This window comes from Monocercomonoides exilis (assembly GCF_001643675.1).
Source record: "Monocercomonoides exilis strain PA203 chromosome Unknown scaffold69-233226, whole genome shotgun sequence".
NCBI classification, from domain to species: Eukaryota; Preaxostyla; order Oxymonadida; family Polymastigidae; genus Monocercomonoides; species Monocercomonoides exilis.
This window is the reverse complement of record NW_027150614.1, coordinates 178,509-194,911: the sequence shown is the minus strand read 5'-3', so window position 1 is coordinate 194,911 and position 16,403 is coordinate 178,509. Positions and strand designations below refer to the sequence as shown.

The window sequence follows — 16,403 nt, the reverse complement described above, 5'->3', positions numbered from 1 at the left end:
TGTTTGAAATTAAAATGAGAAGATTTGTTCCTTGTGAAAATTCTTAATCTTATACAAATCATCAAATTTATGTTTTGCAAACAACAATTTTGATCAATCCGAGTTATTGCATGTGTCAGTTCTAACAACTTATAGTTCAGATGTTGGTGATGTTTTGCAAATTATCAAAGGAGAATATGTTATCATCTTATTATAATATGTGAATAGAACATGAATCCTTTGATGAAATACATTCATCTGTTGTTTTTTAGGGTAATTTGAAATAGATCATAATTTTCTATTGATATTATTGAATGATATGCATACGCCGAACATGATTGAAAAACATTATGAAAATGAATTAGTTCAAATAAGATTATAAAATATTGAAAAAATTGATGAACAATTCAAACCATGTCAATATTTTTATTCCAATGTTTGCAAAATTGGAAAAAAAACAACACATAGCATTGTTTTGTTGATTTTTCAAATTTGTCATGGCTTCTTTCATCAAAATTGTTGAATTATCAAAAATTATTAGAAAATTAATGGTTGTTTTTTCAGAAAAATGAAATCAAAAACTTTCTTTTGATATGTGTGGTTTTTTTTGTTCTTTTGCTCATTCTTTCGACTTTTTCGAATAGCTGACAGGAAGTGAAGTCAATGACGTCATTGACTTCAGTAACGTTCCAAAAATCCGATCACCGCTTACACGTCAGTTAAAAAAAAATTATAATGGAAAATATGATTTTCAGTAGATATTTTACGATAACTATGAATTGTTTCGTAAATAATAATATTTACTAAATACAAACAAGTTATTACGAATAACAAAAGCTATTAATTGAAACCTCTATGTTGTTCCTCCAATTACTCATTCCTTCGATTAATAAAATTTTTTTACTGATAAACAATGAAAAACCCGTAACAGGTCTGTCTTTCTCGGAATAACATTGTATTTTTTGGTAATCAATAAAATGAAATTGTTGTGGGTTAATGAAAAAAACTTTCAAATCACTCAGTCAGCGAAGCCTTTTCATTATTTCATGGATTATGTTTGTTTATAATGTTGTGAACATTCATTCTCCATGATATTCCTATAAAAATCTCGTTTGTTCAAATAAGAAACTATCAAATATTAATATATTTTCCCAATCGTTTTTTGTTAATGTGTGAATGTTCTTTTGTTATTTTTTTGAAAATCAAAAAATCTCCCGAAACATCTTGATTTCTCAATGCAACAATGGTTTCCATTATAAGAATTAGACTTTGACAGATATTGTGAGTTATTCTTGTAACAAGTGCTTCTTATTCGTAACAACTGAAACTTTTTCGTAATTTGTTCATTTTTTCAGAAAGAATCACACTCTCCGTAAAATATCTAGTATTTTCAAAAAAAATTATTTTAGAAATATTTATTTTTATGAAACAATAAAACAATAATGTTGGTTTTGCTTTGTGACGTGGAAATTTTTGTCACGTCCGTCAAAAATCGAAAACTTCACGTCAGAAGTCAGTACGTCACCCAGGGTTAGTATTTATTTGAAAGAAATGAATTTTAGCTAATTGATCAACAAACAATTAACTGTTTCACAAAAGATCTCAATGATCATAAAAAAATTTTCATTACTTGGGAATTTGCAGAAATCGTTATTAACCTTATGAAACACTTCAACATTATATAGGAATTATCTTGATATATCAAAAAAGCATTTCTGCAAATTCCTGATCAACAATAAAAATGAAATTTGAAATGGGATTTCAATGAAGAAAAAGGTTTGAAATTTTGTTTTGATTCTTTATTTTCGTTTTTTGTACAACTTGCCAATGATTCTATTATATATTTTGAATATTTCTTTCTATTTTCTCACTCGACATTTTTTTCGCTCTTCCCCAATTGAAGCCGGAATTTGATTCTGCTGTTTCACGTTTCTAAATGTGTTGAAACAGGTTTAATGCAATTTGTCCTAAAAGGCATTTTATTTTAAATTAACTTTATTAAATATTTTTTGAAATCTTTAATCTTCTGCTCTTTTTGTAATGCTTGGAAAGAAGGGAAGTTTTTTTATTTCACATCTCTTTTCACTTGAAGAATGCGCCTTGCTGCTAGGTGTTTTAGTGGCAAAGAAATGAGAAGAAACAGAGGAATGCGAAGAACAGAGGAGATTCTCTCTGAATCTGAATCTGAATACGAGAATGGTGATGGGAATGAGGATGAGAAAGGAAGCAGACTTCATTTGCATCATGAAATGCTTGAATTTATGTTCGCCTTTTTGGAGAGCTGTTTATTGTTAATGTAATGCCAGTTATTTAGTTTTATCCATTCTGACAGCGAGAAAGGCAAGAGAAGAAAGAGGGAAATAAAAATAGGAATGAAAATAACTATGGAAACAACTCGCTTAATGATCTAAACAAAGCCAGTGAAGAACAGCTAACCAACACAAAAGTGGAAGAAGGAAGCTCAAATTTACTCAATCTTCTGTCTTCTTCCTCTTCTTCTGTGGCAATCAAAATAGAATCTACTGGAAAATCAGTCAGAACAGCTGCCTCGACACACGCGCCGAATAAATTCTAACCTCAAATCAAACTTTCGCGCAGGGCAAGAACAACAACACGCACATCGAAGTTGCTCAAAGCTGCAAATTTGCTACAGAATAATCCAACTTCTGCTTCTGCTGCTTCTTCTTCCACCTCTGCATCGTTAAATGCTGGCTTACCAGCTGCCTCTTTCCCTATATCAAATGCTCAAGCCAAGAATTCTTTATCCTTTTCTTCTTCTGTTTCACTGCTGAGCATGCCATCAACTGCATTCGGAAGAGCACTCAAACGAAGCAGAGGCAGAAAAGCGCTTGCTGCCTTCAAGCGGACAGTTCGTATGAAGACATACACAAACTCAAGAATTGCTCCACCAGAGTTCAAATCAGAAGTGCTAGGGCTGACAAATAAGATGGGAGGAAGTGGAAATAACATCAATAATAATAATAACAGCAAGAAGAAGAAGCTATTACGTGTGGGGATGTGGCAAGTGCTGCTGGCTATTCCAAGAGGAAGACCACCGAAGATGCGGAGGAAGAAGATGATGACTGCGATGGGGCTGAGTCAACAGGTTCAGAAGAGTGAAGGATGTGCAAATGCAAATGCAACAGCGCAGAATACGAGGCGTTTGGAGTCAACTGCTGCGGCATTGGAGAGTAAGAGGAAGCTTGGAAACAAAAAGAAAGTGAAAAAAGATGAGAAGGGGAAAAGGAGAAAGGAGAAAGATAAGGAAAGAATTATTTCTGTGTTTGATGAGCTTCCTTCAGATGAATAGGAGTTTTGAAGGCAAAGAGGAGCAAAGTGCAGAGGGAAAGCGGGAGTGAAAGGGAAAAAAAAGCGAAAGGAAAAGCATTCCAATCAAAGACAAGTCCGATGATGGGTTCATAAGCTGTCCTAAGTGAGCTTCTTTCGAAAAAGTTGGAGCTGCTTTGTGTGGCAGATGGCAGCATCACATTTGACTCTTTTGAATCTGACACTCGTAAGACAAGTGGAAGAAGCAGAAGTGACATTGAGTGGAATGGCTATGACGAGGAAGTGGATGATAAGGAGGAGGAAGAAGAAGAAGAAGACGTGGAGTTAGACAGGATTCTTAGTGCAAAGATATCCATGACAAGCACACGGGCAAATCGGCAGACACCGAAAAAGATCAGATTTGTTTTTGAATATGGCACCTCTTCCACATTCAACTCAGCAAAAATAAGAGAAAACAGCTCAATCGAAGCAACATTTATAACAACTGAGATGAAGGACAGGGAGAAAAGAGATTCACTTACGAAATTGATGAAGAACACACTGAAGCAGATACATGGAAGGATCATTCCAACAATCAATCCAACCGATATTAGACTTTATGCAAATCTCGTTCAGGAAGAGGAAAGCAAGGCAAAGAAGCAAAAAAGAAAGTTCTTGCCGAGAGGGAAAGGGAAGAACATGAACTATTTGATTCGAAATGAAGAGAGGAAAGAGTGAGTGAACGGAGCAGGTACAACAGACACTGAAGAAGCAGAAGAAGACAGTGAAGATGATGACAACGACGATAGCGATGATAGTGACGTTAGCGGTGATGAAGACAGTTTGGATATAACACGATCTGCTGAAACATCAAATGCCGATGAAACATAAAAGACAACAGAAAGAAAAGAAGACTTAACTTCACGCCCTGCCCTGCGCTTCACTCCCAAGCAGCGAAAGATGCTTTCATCGGAATCCCAAAAGAGCAATCAGAAGAAGTCGCATGTCACTTTCTTACACACCTCAACCATCGCCAGCGGAGAGCTCAGTTCGACCCCTCTGCAGTTTACCTTTCCTTCACCCAAGTCCACAAAGGAAAATGGAGAGAAAGAAGAATACAAGAACACAATTGGCTCAGACGGCAGCAGAGAAGCGCTGCAGAGCCCGCACAGAAGACACATCAACCACAGCTTGGCGGCTGTTTCTGTGTCACGAAGACATCTTGTCCTGTCTGCCATCAGAGCAGCACTCGGCAGAGAATTGCAGGCACATCTCAGAGCAGCTGCGGAAAACGGGTTTGCGATAGCTTCTTCTTTTGCAAGTGTGTCTTGTTAGACTGCATGCCAATGCAAATGGAGAAGATAGAGGAGGAGGAGTAGATGACCTTGGGTACAATTCTGTGTTTGGGGAGAAAAACAAACAGAAGACTGGGCCGAAGAAGCTGTTTGTGAGGTTGATGAACAGATTGGGCAGAAAGAAGGCGCTTCTTTGCTTCACTCTCTCGGAAAGGCACTCTTCCATCTTTTCAACCAGTTTTGGTCACCTCAGCTTCCAAAGCAAACAACCATTCCTTCTTCGCATGCCGGGACAACAAAGGGAATATTGGCAAATGATGCGAACTCGTTTCTGAGCCTGTTGTGTGGAACGAGGCTGTTCAGCTTGGGAGGAGAAGATACTGTGAGAGATATGCAACTGGTGGAGAACATGAGAAAGTAGATGAGTTTGTGGAGAGGAGAAGGAAGGGCAGCTGTGGAAGGAGTGTACGAGGCGAGAGACACAGCTGAGCTGTTCTGCGAAGAGAGGTGAATCTACAGCAACGAGTTTGAAGTGCATAAAAAGATCAATAGGAAGAATGATGAAAATAATTTCTCTTTGTATGCAGTGGAAAGAGAGTCATATGCAATCAATGCGAATATTCTGCTTGACCCGCTTTTGTTTGCTTCGTCTGTCTTTTTCGAAGACCAACAACTTCTGCTGTCTGCCTCAGAAAATACAATTTCAGTTCCTCCTCAAAGAACAGCATATGTCCCATCCATCGGAGAAACTCTGTTCGAATTGATAAATTAGACATTTCGTGTTGCTCCGCTGCTCATTGAACATCCACAGAAAAAAGAGAAGCATTCGATTCTGACTTTTTCTCTCAAGTCTTCATGGGTGCCTCTTGTCTACGTGTACCCTCTCACGCTTTCTTATCCTCTAACTTCAATTATCCGTACTCTGCTTTCAAAGATGCTTTCAGTATCTTTCACTTCATCTTCCGTGTACTCCATCCCTTCTTTATTCACCTCCTGTGTCGCTTCTATTTCCATTTCTCAGTCCATGCCATTTTTACAGTACAATACCTGCCATCGTCTCATTCTCCGCACAGCCACTCTGCCCTTCTGCTGCATCATCCAATCGCCTGCTGCTTCGTCTGCTAGCACCACGCACTGCACTCACCGCTATTGTCACCGCCACTCTTTTGCTAATGGTGAAGAAGGACTTGCCTCACAAAATATCAGCTTTATTCGAGACACACTATGACCAGAAACCATCCTCTTCTCCTTCGATGTCTATTTCTTCCTTTCTCATTCAGCGGTTAAAGGCCGTTGGTGCTTCATTCACACAACAAGTCACACCTTCCTCTTTTGCATCTTCTCAGCAAACATCTGAGCCTCAGTCAACTTCATTGGCATCGAATATAACAACAGATGCACTGGACCTGAGTGGATCTTCAAATTCTGCTGCTGATGAAGCTAATACAACTTCTGTTGGCATGCGATAAATGCATAAAGAACAGCAAGTGAAAGAAGAGGAGAACTTCCCTGTTGGATGAAGATTGGCCAATTCTCAGCAATTCTTCCACATCAGCTTCAGACAAGCGTAACCTCCTCTCAGTTTCCTCTCTTTTTGCTTTCGCAATCTCCTTCTCCTTCTCCCTCTTCTCCGTCATTCACATCAATAAATTCTCCATCCTCAGTTTCCCTCCCTTTTCCTTCGACTCATTCTCATCCACTTCAGAGTGGAAAACGAACATCTCCTTCTTTTTCTTTTCTCCCATCCATCAGGAACAATTCCTAAGAATTCGACGATGAGAAGTCAACTTTCTCGAATTCTTTCTCATTTGTTAAAGGATGCTCTATCAACTACACCTGCAACTGTCCTACTTGCTCTGCTTATCTCACAGCTACAATCTAATTCATAATCTTCTTCTTCTTCTTCTTCTTCACCTCCTCCTCCTCCTCCTTCTTCAATAACAGAAATAACACCTTTATCATCATCATCTTCTTCTTCTTCTCCTTTAAATAGAAGGTGATTCAATGAAAGAATTTGGCACAGCCGAAGACTCAGAAGCAGCTCTTCTGCAGCGTCTGGCATTGAACGAACTTGATTCCCGTCTCTCAGACGCAGAGCGAAGGTGGATTTATCACTCCAACTTATCCTATTCACTTGGGTGTTCTGCACTTTTTATTGTGTCGCCATCTTCTCTTCTCACACCAGGCACTCAAATTCACTCGTTTCCTGCGCCTTCTGTCTCCTCTCTATTTCCCCCGCCGCCTCCCCCGTGCGTGTGCGAAAGATGATCCTGTCAGAAAGAGAAAGATTAAAACAGTTTGTGACCCTCCACGTGCGCAGCTGCCTCTTCCTCATCTGCACATTCTGTGGGAACAGCAACAGCCACCTCAGCTCTGCTACCACAGACGTCCTCGCCTCTTTCTTCAGCGGCGGCGACAGCATCGACGACCCTGACATCACAGGAGCCAAATGGGCAAAAGAATGCCTGCGCATCAGTTCCCCCACCGTCCAGCACGCTGCTTTGCTCGCCCTCAACCGCCTGGCTGAAACTCACCCGCCCTCAAAGTACTTCGACTTGTGGAACCCGATCTTTCCTGAGCTACTGAATGCAGAGCAGATGAAGAGGTACTGCGAGGTCGACCGCTCCCTCTCCGCCTCGCATGTCGCGCTGTTTGCATCGTCTGCTGTCAGCTTTGAGCACATTTCAGTTGCAATGCCTCGCATGCTCCTTTTATTGGTATCCCAAACACAGCTCTTCAGACAACCGTCCTGCAGATCCTGTTGGAGGCAGCGAAGAGGGGAGAAAGCGAGCGTCTGTCGCTGGATTCCCTCAGAGCCATCGAGTGGGCGTCTGCAGGGCTGAGATCAGTTCCAGATGAGCTTATTTTTGGCGCCCTGCAGTTCTTCGTGGTGATGCTGGGCACGAGACACAACCGGCCTGACGCTGACAGCGCTATCACTTCAATCACAAGAAGGAGGGAATATAATGGAGTGCGGTTTGGCTGCCCCTGCGAAATGCTGGCAGTGAAGATGTACTCGTTCACGTTCGAGTCGATGCTGAAGCTGATCAACCCGCTCACGCACACACCACGCACAGTCTCTTTGGCTGTCGCTTGCATTTCGGCCTTTGCTGAACTGGGCTTTGGGGCAGAGGACGTGATGGAAGACAGGATTGCGCTGCAGCTGTACCAGAAACCGGAGGAAAAAGCGTCGATTTTCTTTTCTCCGGCTTCTTCTCCTGGTGGGGGTGGAAGTGGAAGTGGAAGAATCGCATCAGCAGCAAATGCGACGGAAGCAATGTATTCTTCTTCTTCCTCTCCCTTTTACTCTCCCTCTTCATATTCCTCTTCCGACCAAAAACTTCCCTTCGACTCCGGCACCTGCTTCATCCGCCTTCTCATATCCCTCTTTTTCACCAAGTTCCCTTCCCTCACCTCTCTCTCTTCCCTCTCCTCCACCAGCCCCAACGCCTACCTCCGCCTCTGCCCAACTCCTCCTCTCGTCTACGCCTCCCGCGCCTTAACCCACTTTGCCAAGCAAGACAGACGCATAGCACATTCTTTGTCTTCTATCAGAATCAGTTTCCCCTCCTGGCCTTCCACACATATCTTGCTCTCTTCTGTTGTTCCGCAGCTGCTGGAGACGATGGAGGGAATTAACTTGGCGAATGTGCTGAGTTTTGTGGTGGTTGTGTGCGAGATTAGCGGGGCTTTTAGAAAGCAGCTGGTGGAGATGGATATCTTTGGGATCGTGCTGAAGATGACAAGAATGGGAGGGGAGGCGTATGCGAAGAAGAGGAAAGAGGAAGGAAAAGAAGAAGGAAGTAACAAAGAAGTGGATGATAATAATAAAGAAGGTGATATAAGAGAAACTTCCATAGATTCAGATAGAAAGCACGTATTCAGCCCAAGTCCGCTATCTCCTTCGAATTTTGCTCAAAACAATGCAACTTCAGAAAATAATCCCTTCATCGCCCAGATCGCTTCCCCAACCCCTCCAGAACTAATTCCTGCAGACATCAAAAGCAGCTTAAATAGAAAGCATATAACACCGCTGGATTCAGAAGAAGCTGAAAATGAAGAGAATGAAGAAGATAATGACAACGATAATGACGAAGGAAGTTCAAACGAAAGAGAAGAAAGAGACGATATTGAAATTGAAAATGAGGGAGAAAGAGAAAGAAGTTTAGAAGAAGAAGAAGTTGAGAATATCAGCAGACAAAGCAGAAGAGGAGAAAGAAGAGAGGTAAGAAGAGCGATCACTGCCGCATCGCGGAATTCTCGTCGGAGTGTGCAGACAGCTAGCCGTTCAGTCGATGCTTTCTCAACAGCCTCAGCTGCTACTGGCACACTCAATGCCTCATTCTCTGCTTCTTCTTCTTCTTCTTCTTCTTCAATTTATTCTTCTTCTTCTTCCTTTTCTTCTTCTTCACCTTCTTCTTCACCTTCTTCTCCTTCTTCTCCTTCTTTCTCCTTCTTGGATATTTCTTTTTCTACGCTTCTTCTTCTTCTTCTTCTTCTTCTTCTTCTTCTTCTTCTTCTTCTTCTTCCTCTCTTTCTTCTTCTTCTTCTTCTTCTTCTTCTTCTTCTTCTTCCTCTCTTTCTTCTTCTTCTTCTTCTTCTTCTTCTTCTTCTTCTTCTTCTTCTTTCTTCATTCATGATCGTTTTGTGAGCCTGGCTTTAAGAGTTCCGTTTTCTTCGCTTCCGCTTTCGATTGATGAGGCTATTTCTTCTTCTTCTTCTTCTACTTCTCCTTCTTCCTCTTCTTCCTATTCTTCCTCTTCTTCCTCTTCTTCCTCTTCTTCCTCTTCTTCCTCTTCCTCTTTCCATTTCACTTCTACTACTACGATCACTTTTTCTTCTTTTCCTAATCGTATTTCTTCATTTTTTGCATCTTCATAATGGATAATAGCAGAAATTAAAAAGAATGGAATTTATGAAGAAATCAACTTCTTTAAAAAAAATGAAAAGAAGATGATAAGTGAATGAAGAGAATGAAGATAAAGAGAAGAAGAATTTGATTTGTCAATAAATGATGGTTGGAAATTTGAAAGAAAAAAATGAAGTTATTGATAAATGTTAAAGTTAAAAAGAAATGGAGAGAAGTTTGAAGAGAAGACGTCGACGAACAGTAACAGTACGCGACAATGAAGCAAGAAGAGTTCGTTGAATGTCAGAACCATTCCGTCCGTTTCTTCTTTTTCATATGCTCTTTGGAGCATTGCAACAATCATCATGAAAGGGAATTGATTGGCGAAGCAGAGGAAAGAATATCCACCGTTTCGTTTCTATGTGAGTAAATGAAAGAGCATTCAGGAGCCTTTCCAGGGTTAGGCAATGAGGAGTACACAAAAGTTAAAGCAGTTGCTGTTGTGGAAGGTGGAGGGGTAATTCAGGATGGAGAGGCTGTTGTTGGTGAGTTGAAAGTGGCCTTCGAGCATGCTTCGACAGAGCTAGCCGAGAAAAATGATAGTAAAGATAAAGCGCATCATGATGAAGGAGATTTCTGACATTTATATTCCAGAAAGATAAAGAAAAACTATGCTTTTGCTAACAATGGCGAGGACTGTTATTAAAAGATGTTCAAAGATGCTTATTGATTCATCGTCAAGCATAAGCAAAGTTGAAGCAACTTTGAGAACTGAGAGGTTGATGTGGAAGAGATTAAGGGAGAAAGCAGTGAGAGTACAAGAAGCATAAGGAAAGAGGCGAAAGGGACGAACAGGTGCGTTGGAGAGGTGAGTGGTGTTTTTGCATGCACAAAGAAGCTTGGAGTTGATGCAGGCACGTTGGTTGGAAGGAGAAAAAAGGGAGGATGCGAAGGAACATTTGAAGGAGAGGTGGCTTAAAGGATGATGCAGTCATTGAGAAACACAACGGAAGCCAACTGATGGTGTTCAAATGAACATGATCAAGACTTCTGGAGATAAACCAGAATCGGATTTTGGCAAGAGGGATATGGGCTTCGAAAGAGAAGGAGGAGATCCAAAAGATATTGACGAGTGTTATCGATTCAGAGGATTAAAGGGCAAGCGGATGATCTGGTGGCTTTATCGACGAATATCTGTTGGGCGCAGTAGAAGAAGAAGAGGATGAGATCGTGACCGGCATCGAAGTTGAGGCCGGGACGGGAGGAGTTGGTGTCGCAAAAGGAGGCTTCCGTGACGAGAGAGAGTTGGAAAAAGCGAAGGGAAAAGAGGAACTCGTTGTTTTGGCTTGGATGCTGCAGCACTGGAGAAAGATGCACTTGCCCGCAAAGGCGTTATTCAAGGCTCAGCGGAGAGCGAGGATGGAAATGGGGTTGGCAGATGCGACAGCTTTGTGGGAGCAGTCGAGAAAGAGGCAGTCGCTGTTTGTTGAGCAAGTGATGATGCACTGGATGAGGATGCAAATCAATGCGAGCAACTGGTGAACACTCACGCCTAGGCAGCACAGTCTTCTGCACATCTCCTCTCCGCTTTCCCGCTAGAACTGTCCCGCTGCATGACAGCACGATGCTGGTGATGTTGGCAAAGCCCAAAGCGAAGACATTTCTAATGTCTGGACCGCCAACCTCGAGACAGTCTTTCCGGCCAGTGTGGGTGGGCTGACAACATCGAGGGCAGCGACAGTGATCAAAGAAAACGAGACTGAGAGGAATTTAAGTTCAGAGGAAGTGGATGCAGAAACTGACACAATATACATGAAAAGGAGAGGGCGCAGTTGTTATAAGACACACGCACTTCAACCGCTTCCACAGTTGCATATGAAAAAGGTGTTTGTGGAGTCTGCATATAAAAAGAGCAGCCTGCAAAAGCCGAGCAACTGAGGAGGTAGTATCAGGATGAAGGATGAAAGATGAGGAAGATGATGAAGAATTGAGAGAGGGGAAAAAGAAAAAGTTCAAGTGAAGATTTTCGTTCTGTGGAAGATTAAAAAGTGTCTGAATGAGAAATTCTTAAATATCATATTGTTTCTTTTGTAATTTTTTTCAATAGCTTTGATCAATTAATTTAAATAACTAATTTAAAGAATTATTAATTTAAATACAATTATTAACAATGAACAATTGTTTATTCGACAAATATTATGTGCTTCCATCATATTTCTCAATATGTGTTAATGAAAATTATTCGTTTTCTATAAATGTTTCAAGATCTTCATAGTCAATTTATAAATTACTTTGCATTAACATCATAAAACAAGTTTTTTAAATAAAAAATTGATTAATTTCATATTGTTATTATTGTTTTCACGTTTAAAATACCAGTGAACATTTGAATCGTTCTGTTTATTGAATTATCGATATTTTCAATTAATTTTTTATGTTTTCTTCAAATTTTGTAATAAAAACAATTAAAATCAAATTAAAATCAACAAATTAATAATTATAATAATATATTAATGCATATTTTTTTCAAATTTTTTCTGAAATATTTTCTTTTCAACCCCACCCTTAATGAAAAAATATTTTGATCAAACTTCGTAATTTTTTATGATATCAAAAAAAATCACCCAAATACATTGCTAATTTGATAACAATCATAAAACAAAATAACACATAAATAACATTAACACTTCATTGTATTAATCATCTTGAAAATAGAAAACAACAAATAAGTTTCTTTTCTTGTTGCATCACTTTCTAAAAAAAATATTTTTACCACATCATCATTAAAACATTCCCCAATTGTCAATTCTATACCAATTTGCATGAACAATAAAAGATTCAATAAAAAGCATAACTATTACAACAAATACATGGTGTCATAGTCAATTCCAAGCAAAAAAGATTTCAAATTCTTTAAGTCCAAAAACAAACTTGAATGTTTATCTTTTGTTTTTTTCTCACTCTGCACTTTCTGATATTTCTCTTGTCCAAACTCAAAAAGATCAAATTCAACAGAGAAAAAAGGCAGACACAGTGATGAAACATCACTTCACACTCTCAGCTATTCTCCTTTCCTAAAATCAAATTCAAAAATCATTGAAACTCTTCACAACACCCATCAAAAAATGAATCTCTATTTAGATATACAAATATAGATTTCGGGACAATTACCAAGTGAAAATAGGGACATTATAGGGACAAAAAGCACAAGAAAACAATCGGATTCTAACTGTTGTGCACCTGGGAGGCTGTTCGTCGTATCCAGGTCCGGATAAAGCAGCCCGAAGGCTGCAATATCTAATACGAACAGTCATGTCCAGCACCCTTCCGATTGAGTGCCAGCTGAGCATACACAACAACTAGTTTCTTAATAGGGGACACCAAAAGAACAATTTTGAGATTCATTAATAGAAGAAGAGTCAAGAAGAAGCTCAAATCTCCTTGAAAGAAGATCTTGAGAAGATTGAGAAAGAAGAGAAGAGTTAGATGATGTGATATCAGAGTGAAATGACTTTCTTGAACGTTGAACTTTTTCTTTCATTGTTGAAGATTCGAGTGCAACCAGAGAGCGTTGAGGAAGATATCCAACAGCAGATGCGCAGACAAATGAGCCCTTGCGCTCAAAATACAAGTAATCTTTCATGTGGGGAACTGACAATGATGGCCATGAGATTTGTTGAGATGGTACATATTCTTCAAAGTACCTCTCATGCACACACTCCTTGATAGATGATGACGATGGGGAGTTGTTTGATGAGGATGATTCAAAAACATTAAATTGTGATGATGATGAAACAGATGTCGAAACATTCATATTGCTTTCGAAGAAGTTGATTAAGTCATGAAGTGTGGTGATGTGTTCAGTCGAAAGATTGTTGTCGATTGCATTCACTAACGCACCAAATTCACTATCACAAATATTTTTTCCATGGTGTTCAGCGAAGAAATTGAGTTGGGTGTTTTTCTTTTTGAGAAGTTTGGATTGTTTGGAGAGAATGAAGTGAAGGAGGAAGCGATTTCGGTTGTGTGGACCCGAATCGCAGAAGAACTTAAAAGTGTGAGTGTCTGAGAAGAAGTGTCTTTTGATCACAGATTCCAGACACTCAATAACAAATCTGTGATCATTTGAGAGGCAGTCGGAGAAGAAGTTGAAAGTTCTTTTTATTTGTTGATTATTAATTTTTTGAAGAGAGATGATTGTGAATTGAGAAACTTGTTGGTAATTAAAGAATTCTTGTTGAAGTTGATTTTTTCTGATAGGGAGTTTCCATTTCTCTTTGAAGTCGAAGACGAAGACTGCTTCTCCCTCTTTCAGATTATCAACAGTTGATTGATAATGTTTTCGTTGCATTTCTGCAACAAGACGATGTTGTCGAAGTAATTTAAGTGTATGAAACTCTGCTTCAGACAGTCCATTTTTGTTTTGCGATGACTTCAATTTGTTTTCCAGATAGTTCAACTTCTCACACATGCCGCAGAGATCCGTTCGTCTTTTCGCTTTGGAGAAATTGGTGGTGAGTTTGTAGAAGTGAGAAAGAGAAACTTTGATGTTTGTTTCTTCAGAAAACTCTTTCCATAATTTCGTCTTTGGCTTGAAGATTAATCTCTTTTCGTTGGGAGAAAAGATGCCCGTTTTCTTTCTTTTTTCTTTAAGTGCTTCCAATCCATAGTTAGTTATTATTGATGAAGAAAGTTGTGGAATGGAAGAAGAATGATGTGGTGGTGTGATAAACGATGATGATGGAGTTGTGTCTGTGTTTGTGTTGTTGATATTTAAAGATTGAGAAGAGGAGGAAGAAATAGAGGAACCACCAAATTGGACACTTAGTTGAGTTGATTGTGATTTCTCTTTCACGTAGAATGATAAAGAAGGAATATAGCCCTGAGAAAAGAGATCTTTCCATGACTTTGACCATTTATCACTGTCAAATGCATCAATATCATCATCGTTACAGGTGATCCACATCTTTTTCATTCCTTTATTTCTTTCCACAACAGCAATGTGATGACCGTTGCTATTATCAAACTGTTTGTGAAGGATTTGTCCAATTAAGTGATAGAATGTTGTTTCTTTATTTTGGTTGTGAAATGAAGTTTTATTTTCATTTGTAAATCCTTTGCAAAATGAACGTTTATTCGACATATCAGTCTCGATTAGAAGTGTTCGAGAAGGTGGAGAACTAGCAGGATCGGTACATTCATGGGAGAGGGCTAGGACCTCTGGAAATGAAATCATTTCCTCCCACCTAGCAGTGCAGTATTTTTCTTTGCATTCATTGCAATAGACAGCATTTTTTCCGTTCAATATTTCAGTTGAAAACAAAGAAGATAAACCATTGTGAATAGATGAAGAATTGATGATTATGCTATTATTGATGTTGTCGATATGTGATGTGAGTTTTTGACATTTAAATCATTTGAAATGAAAAATCAAAATAGGACAGAAGCAATCTTTCTTTATCATTCCATCTTTTTCGAAAAGTCTATGAAGATTATCGAATGCCTCTAACACATTCTGCTGCTGCTTGCTTCCGTATCTGCAAAATTTTTCCCATTTGTTAACAATTGATGGGATCCATGAATGTACTTTTTTTCCATCTTTGAGGATTTGATTGCAAATACTCATCATTTGAAATGATAATGTATCTTTTAAGTGTGATTTTGTAAAGATCGTTGGTTTTGAACTGCAGATCGAGGACCAGCATTGCAGAAGAGATGCCAAGTTGCATGTGTTTCCAAGATTTGCCAACCCTTTTACTGTTTTTAATGGAGTATTTGGTGTGAATTTTAAAACATTAGCCGTTGATTTGGATGAAGAAGAAATAAATGAATCAATATTTGTTGAATTATCTCTTGTAATAAACTGTGACTTTTGTTATTGTGTTGAGGTGTTGCTCTCTTTTGTGAAAGATGAGACTAGATTTTGGAATGTATGAGGAGGAATAAGAGTGGATGAGGTGACATATTCCATAAGTTGGCCGCTAACCCATATATTTTCGTTGCAAAAAGATGAGGTTGCTTTGTCTTCTGGAGAAGTATTGATTGTATCTTTTCTTTTAACTTTGATCGAAAAGGAAGAAGAGGAAGAAGATGAAGATGAAGATGAAGATGAAGAGGAAGAGGAAGAAGGAGAAGGAGAAGGAGAAGGAGAAGGAGAGGGAGAGGGAGAAGGAGAGGGAGAGGGAGAAGGAGAAGGAGAAGGAGAGGGAGAGGGAGAAGGAGATGATGATGACGAAGATGATGATGAAAATGAAGATGAGGAGGAGGAGGAGGAGGAGGAGGAGGAGGAAGAAGAAGGAGAGGAAGAAGATGATGATGAAATGGGAGATTTTCGTTTAACTAGTTTATGAAATGGTATTGGTGATGGAGAAGTTCGACGGTAATGAAGTGTATTATTTTGTTTGATTTTTGTAGTCCATCTTTCAGCTCGAAGTGGAGTGTTAATAGGATCGTTAACTGCATGAGATGGAGAAGATTTTTTTTCTGATATAATATTTGATTTTTTATTTTGTTGGCATAATTTTTCTGATGGAGAAGATTGTATATTGTGAGAATTATTTTTTTCTGTAATGATAATATTATCCCATGCAGATTCCTCAATGAACTGTGCGTAATCTGGAACCTTTTTTGATCTTTTCTTGGCTGATTGCAATGACGTTGATGCTTCTGTGGAATGGGCCAACATCCAATTGTTGCCCTTTTCCCAATCTTGTTCATTAAGACCTCAAAAAAGTTAAATAAATGAATAAACAAAAAGACAGTTAAAAATGAAATTATAGAAAAATACAATACAAACCACTTTTACACGATGGTGCGTGAGGCAATTGTGCCGGAATTAAAAATCCTTGGTTTTTTGTAAGAGTTTGTTTTGCATAATTAAACTTTCCTTCAGTAATGTCAAATCCATAGTCCAGAAGCTCAGATAATGATGCGTTGCGCGTCAGTGCTTGTAGGATCATCGTTTGCGTATGTAATTGTGCGTACTTGTACACAACTGAGAGATCTTTCAGAAG

At 39.1% G+C, this 16,403-nt stretch overlaps 5 protein-coding genes across 5 annotated transcripts; all 5 read left to right on the top strand.

The window, feature by feature from the left end:
* Positions 1-2,108: 2,108 nt before the first annotated feature.
* Positions 2,109-3,984, top strand: MONOS_15121 (uncharacterized protein; the record flags this gene model as incomplete). The annotated part of the gene is made up of 3 exons (XM_067867978.1): positions 2,109-2,242; positions 2,578-3,261; positions 3,414-3,984. 3 exons carry the CDS (start codon positions 2,109-2,111, stop codon positions 3,982-3,984), a joined length of 1,389 nt encoding a protein of 462 aa, XP_067718930.1.
* Positions 3,985-4,057: 73 nt separating this feature from the next.
* Positions 4,058-6,010, top strand: MONOS_15120 (uncharacterized protein; the record flags this gene model as incomplete). Its single annotated transcript, XM_067867977.1, has 4 exons — positions 4,058-4,087; positions 4,141-4,567; positions 4,670-4,958; positions 5,581-6,010. The coding sequence occupies 4 exons, from the start codon at positions 4,058-4,060 to the stop codon at positions 6,008-6,010; spliced, it is 1,176 nt and encodes a 391-aa protein (XP_067718929.1).
* A 795-nt stretch (positions 6,011-6,805) lies between these two features.
* Positions 6,806-8,825, top strand: MONOS_15119 (uncharacterized protein; the record flags this gene model as incomplete). Its single annotated transcript, XM_067867975.1, has 3 exons — positions 6,806-7,146; positions 7,230-8,704; positions 8,818-8,825. The coding sequence occupies 3 exons, from the start codon at positions 6,806-6,808 to the stop codon at positions 8,823-8,825; spliced, it is 1,824 nt and encodes a 607-aa protein (XP_067718928.1).
* Positions 8,826-9,820: 995 nt separating this feature from the next.
* On the top strand, positions 9,821-10,030 carry MONOS_15118 (uncharacterized protein; the record flags this gene model as incomplete). The annotated part of the gene is made up of 1 exon (XM_067867974.1): positions 9,821-10,030. The coding sequence occupies one exon, from the start codon at positions 9,821-9,823 to the stop codon at positions 10,028-10,030; it is 210 nt and encodes a 69-aa protein (XP_067718927.1).
* Positions 10,031-10,421: 391 nt separating this feature from the next.
* On the top strand, positions 10,422-10,932 carry MONOS_15117 (uncharacterized protein; the record flags this gene model as incomplete). Its single annotated transcript, XM_067867973.1, has 2 exons — positions 10,422-10,524; positions 10,598-10,932. The coding sequence occupies 2 exons, from the start codon at positions 10,422-10,424 to the stop codon at positions 10,930-10,932; spliced, it is 438 nt and encodes a 145-aa protein (XP_067718926.1).
* Between the last annotated feature and the right edge of the window lie 5,471 nt (positions 10,933-16,403).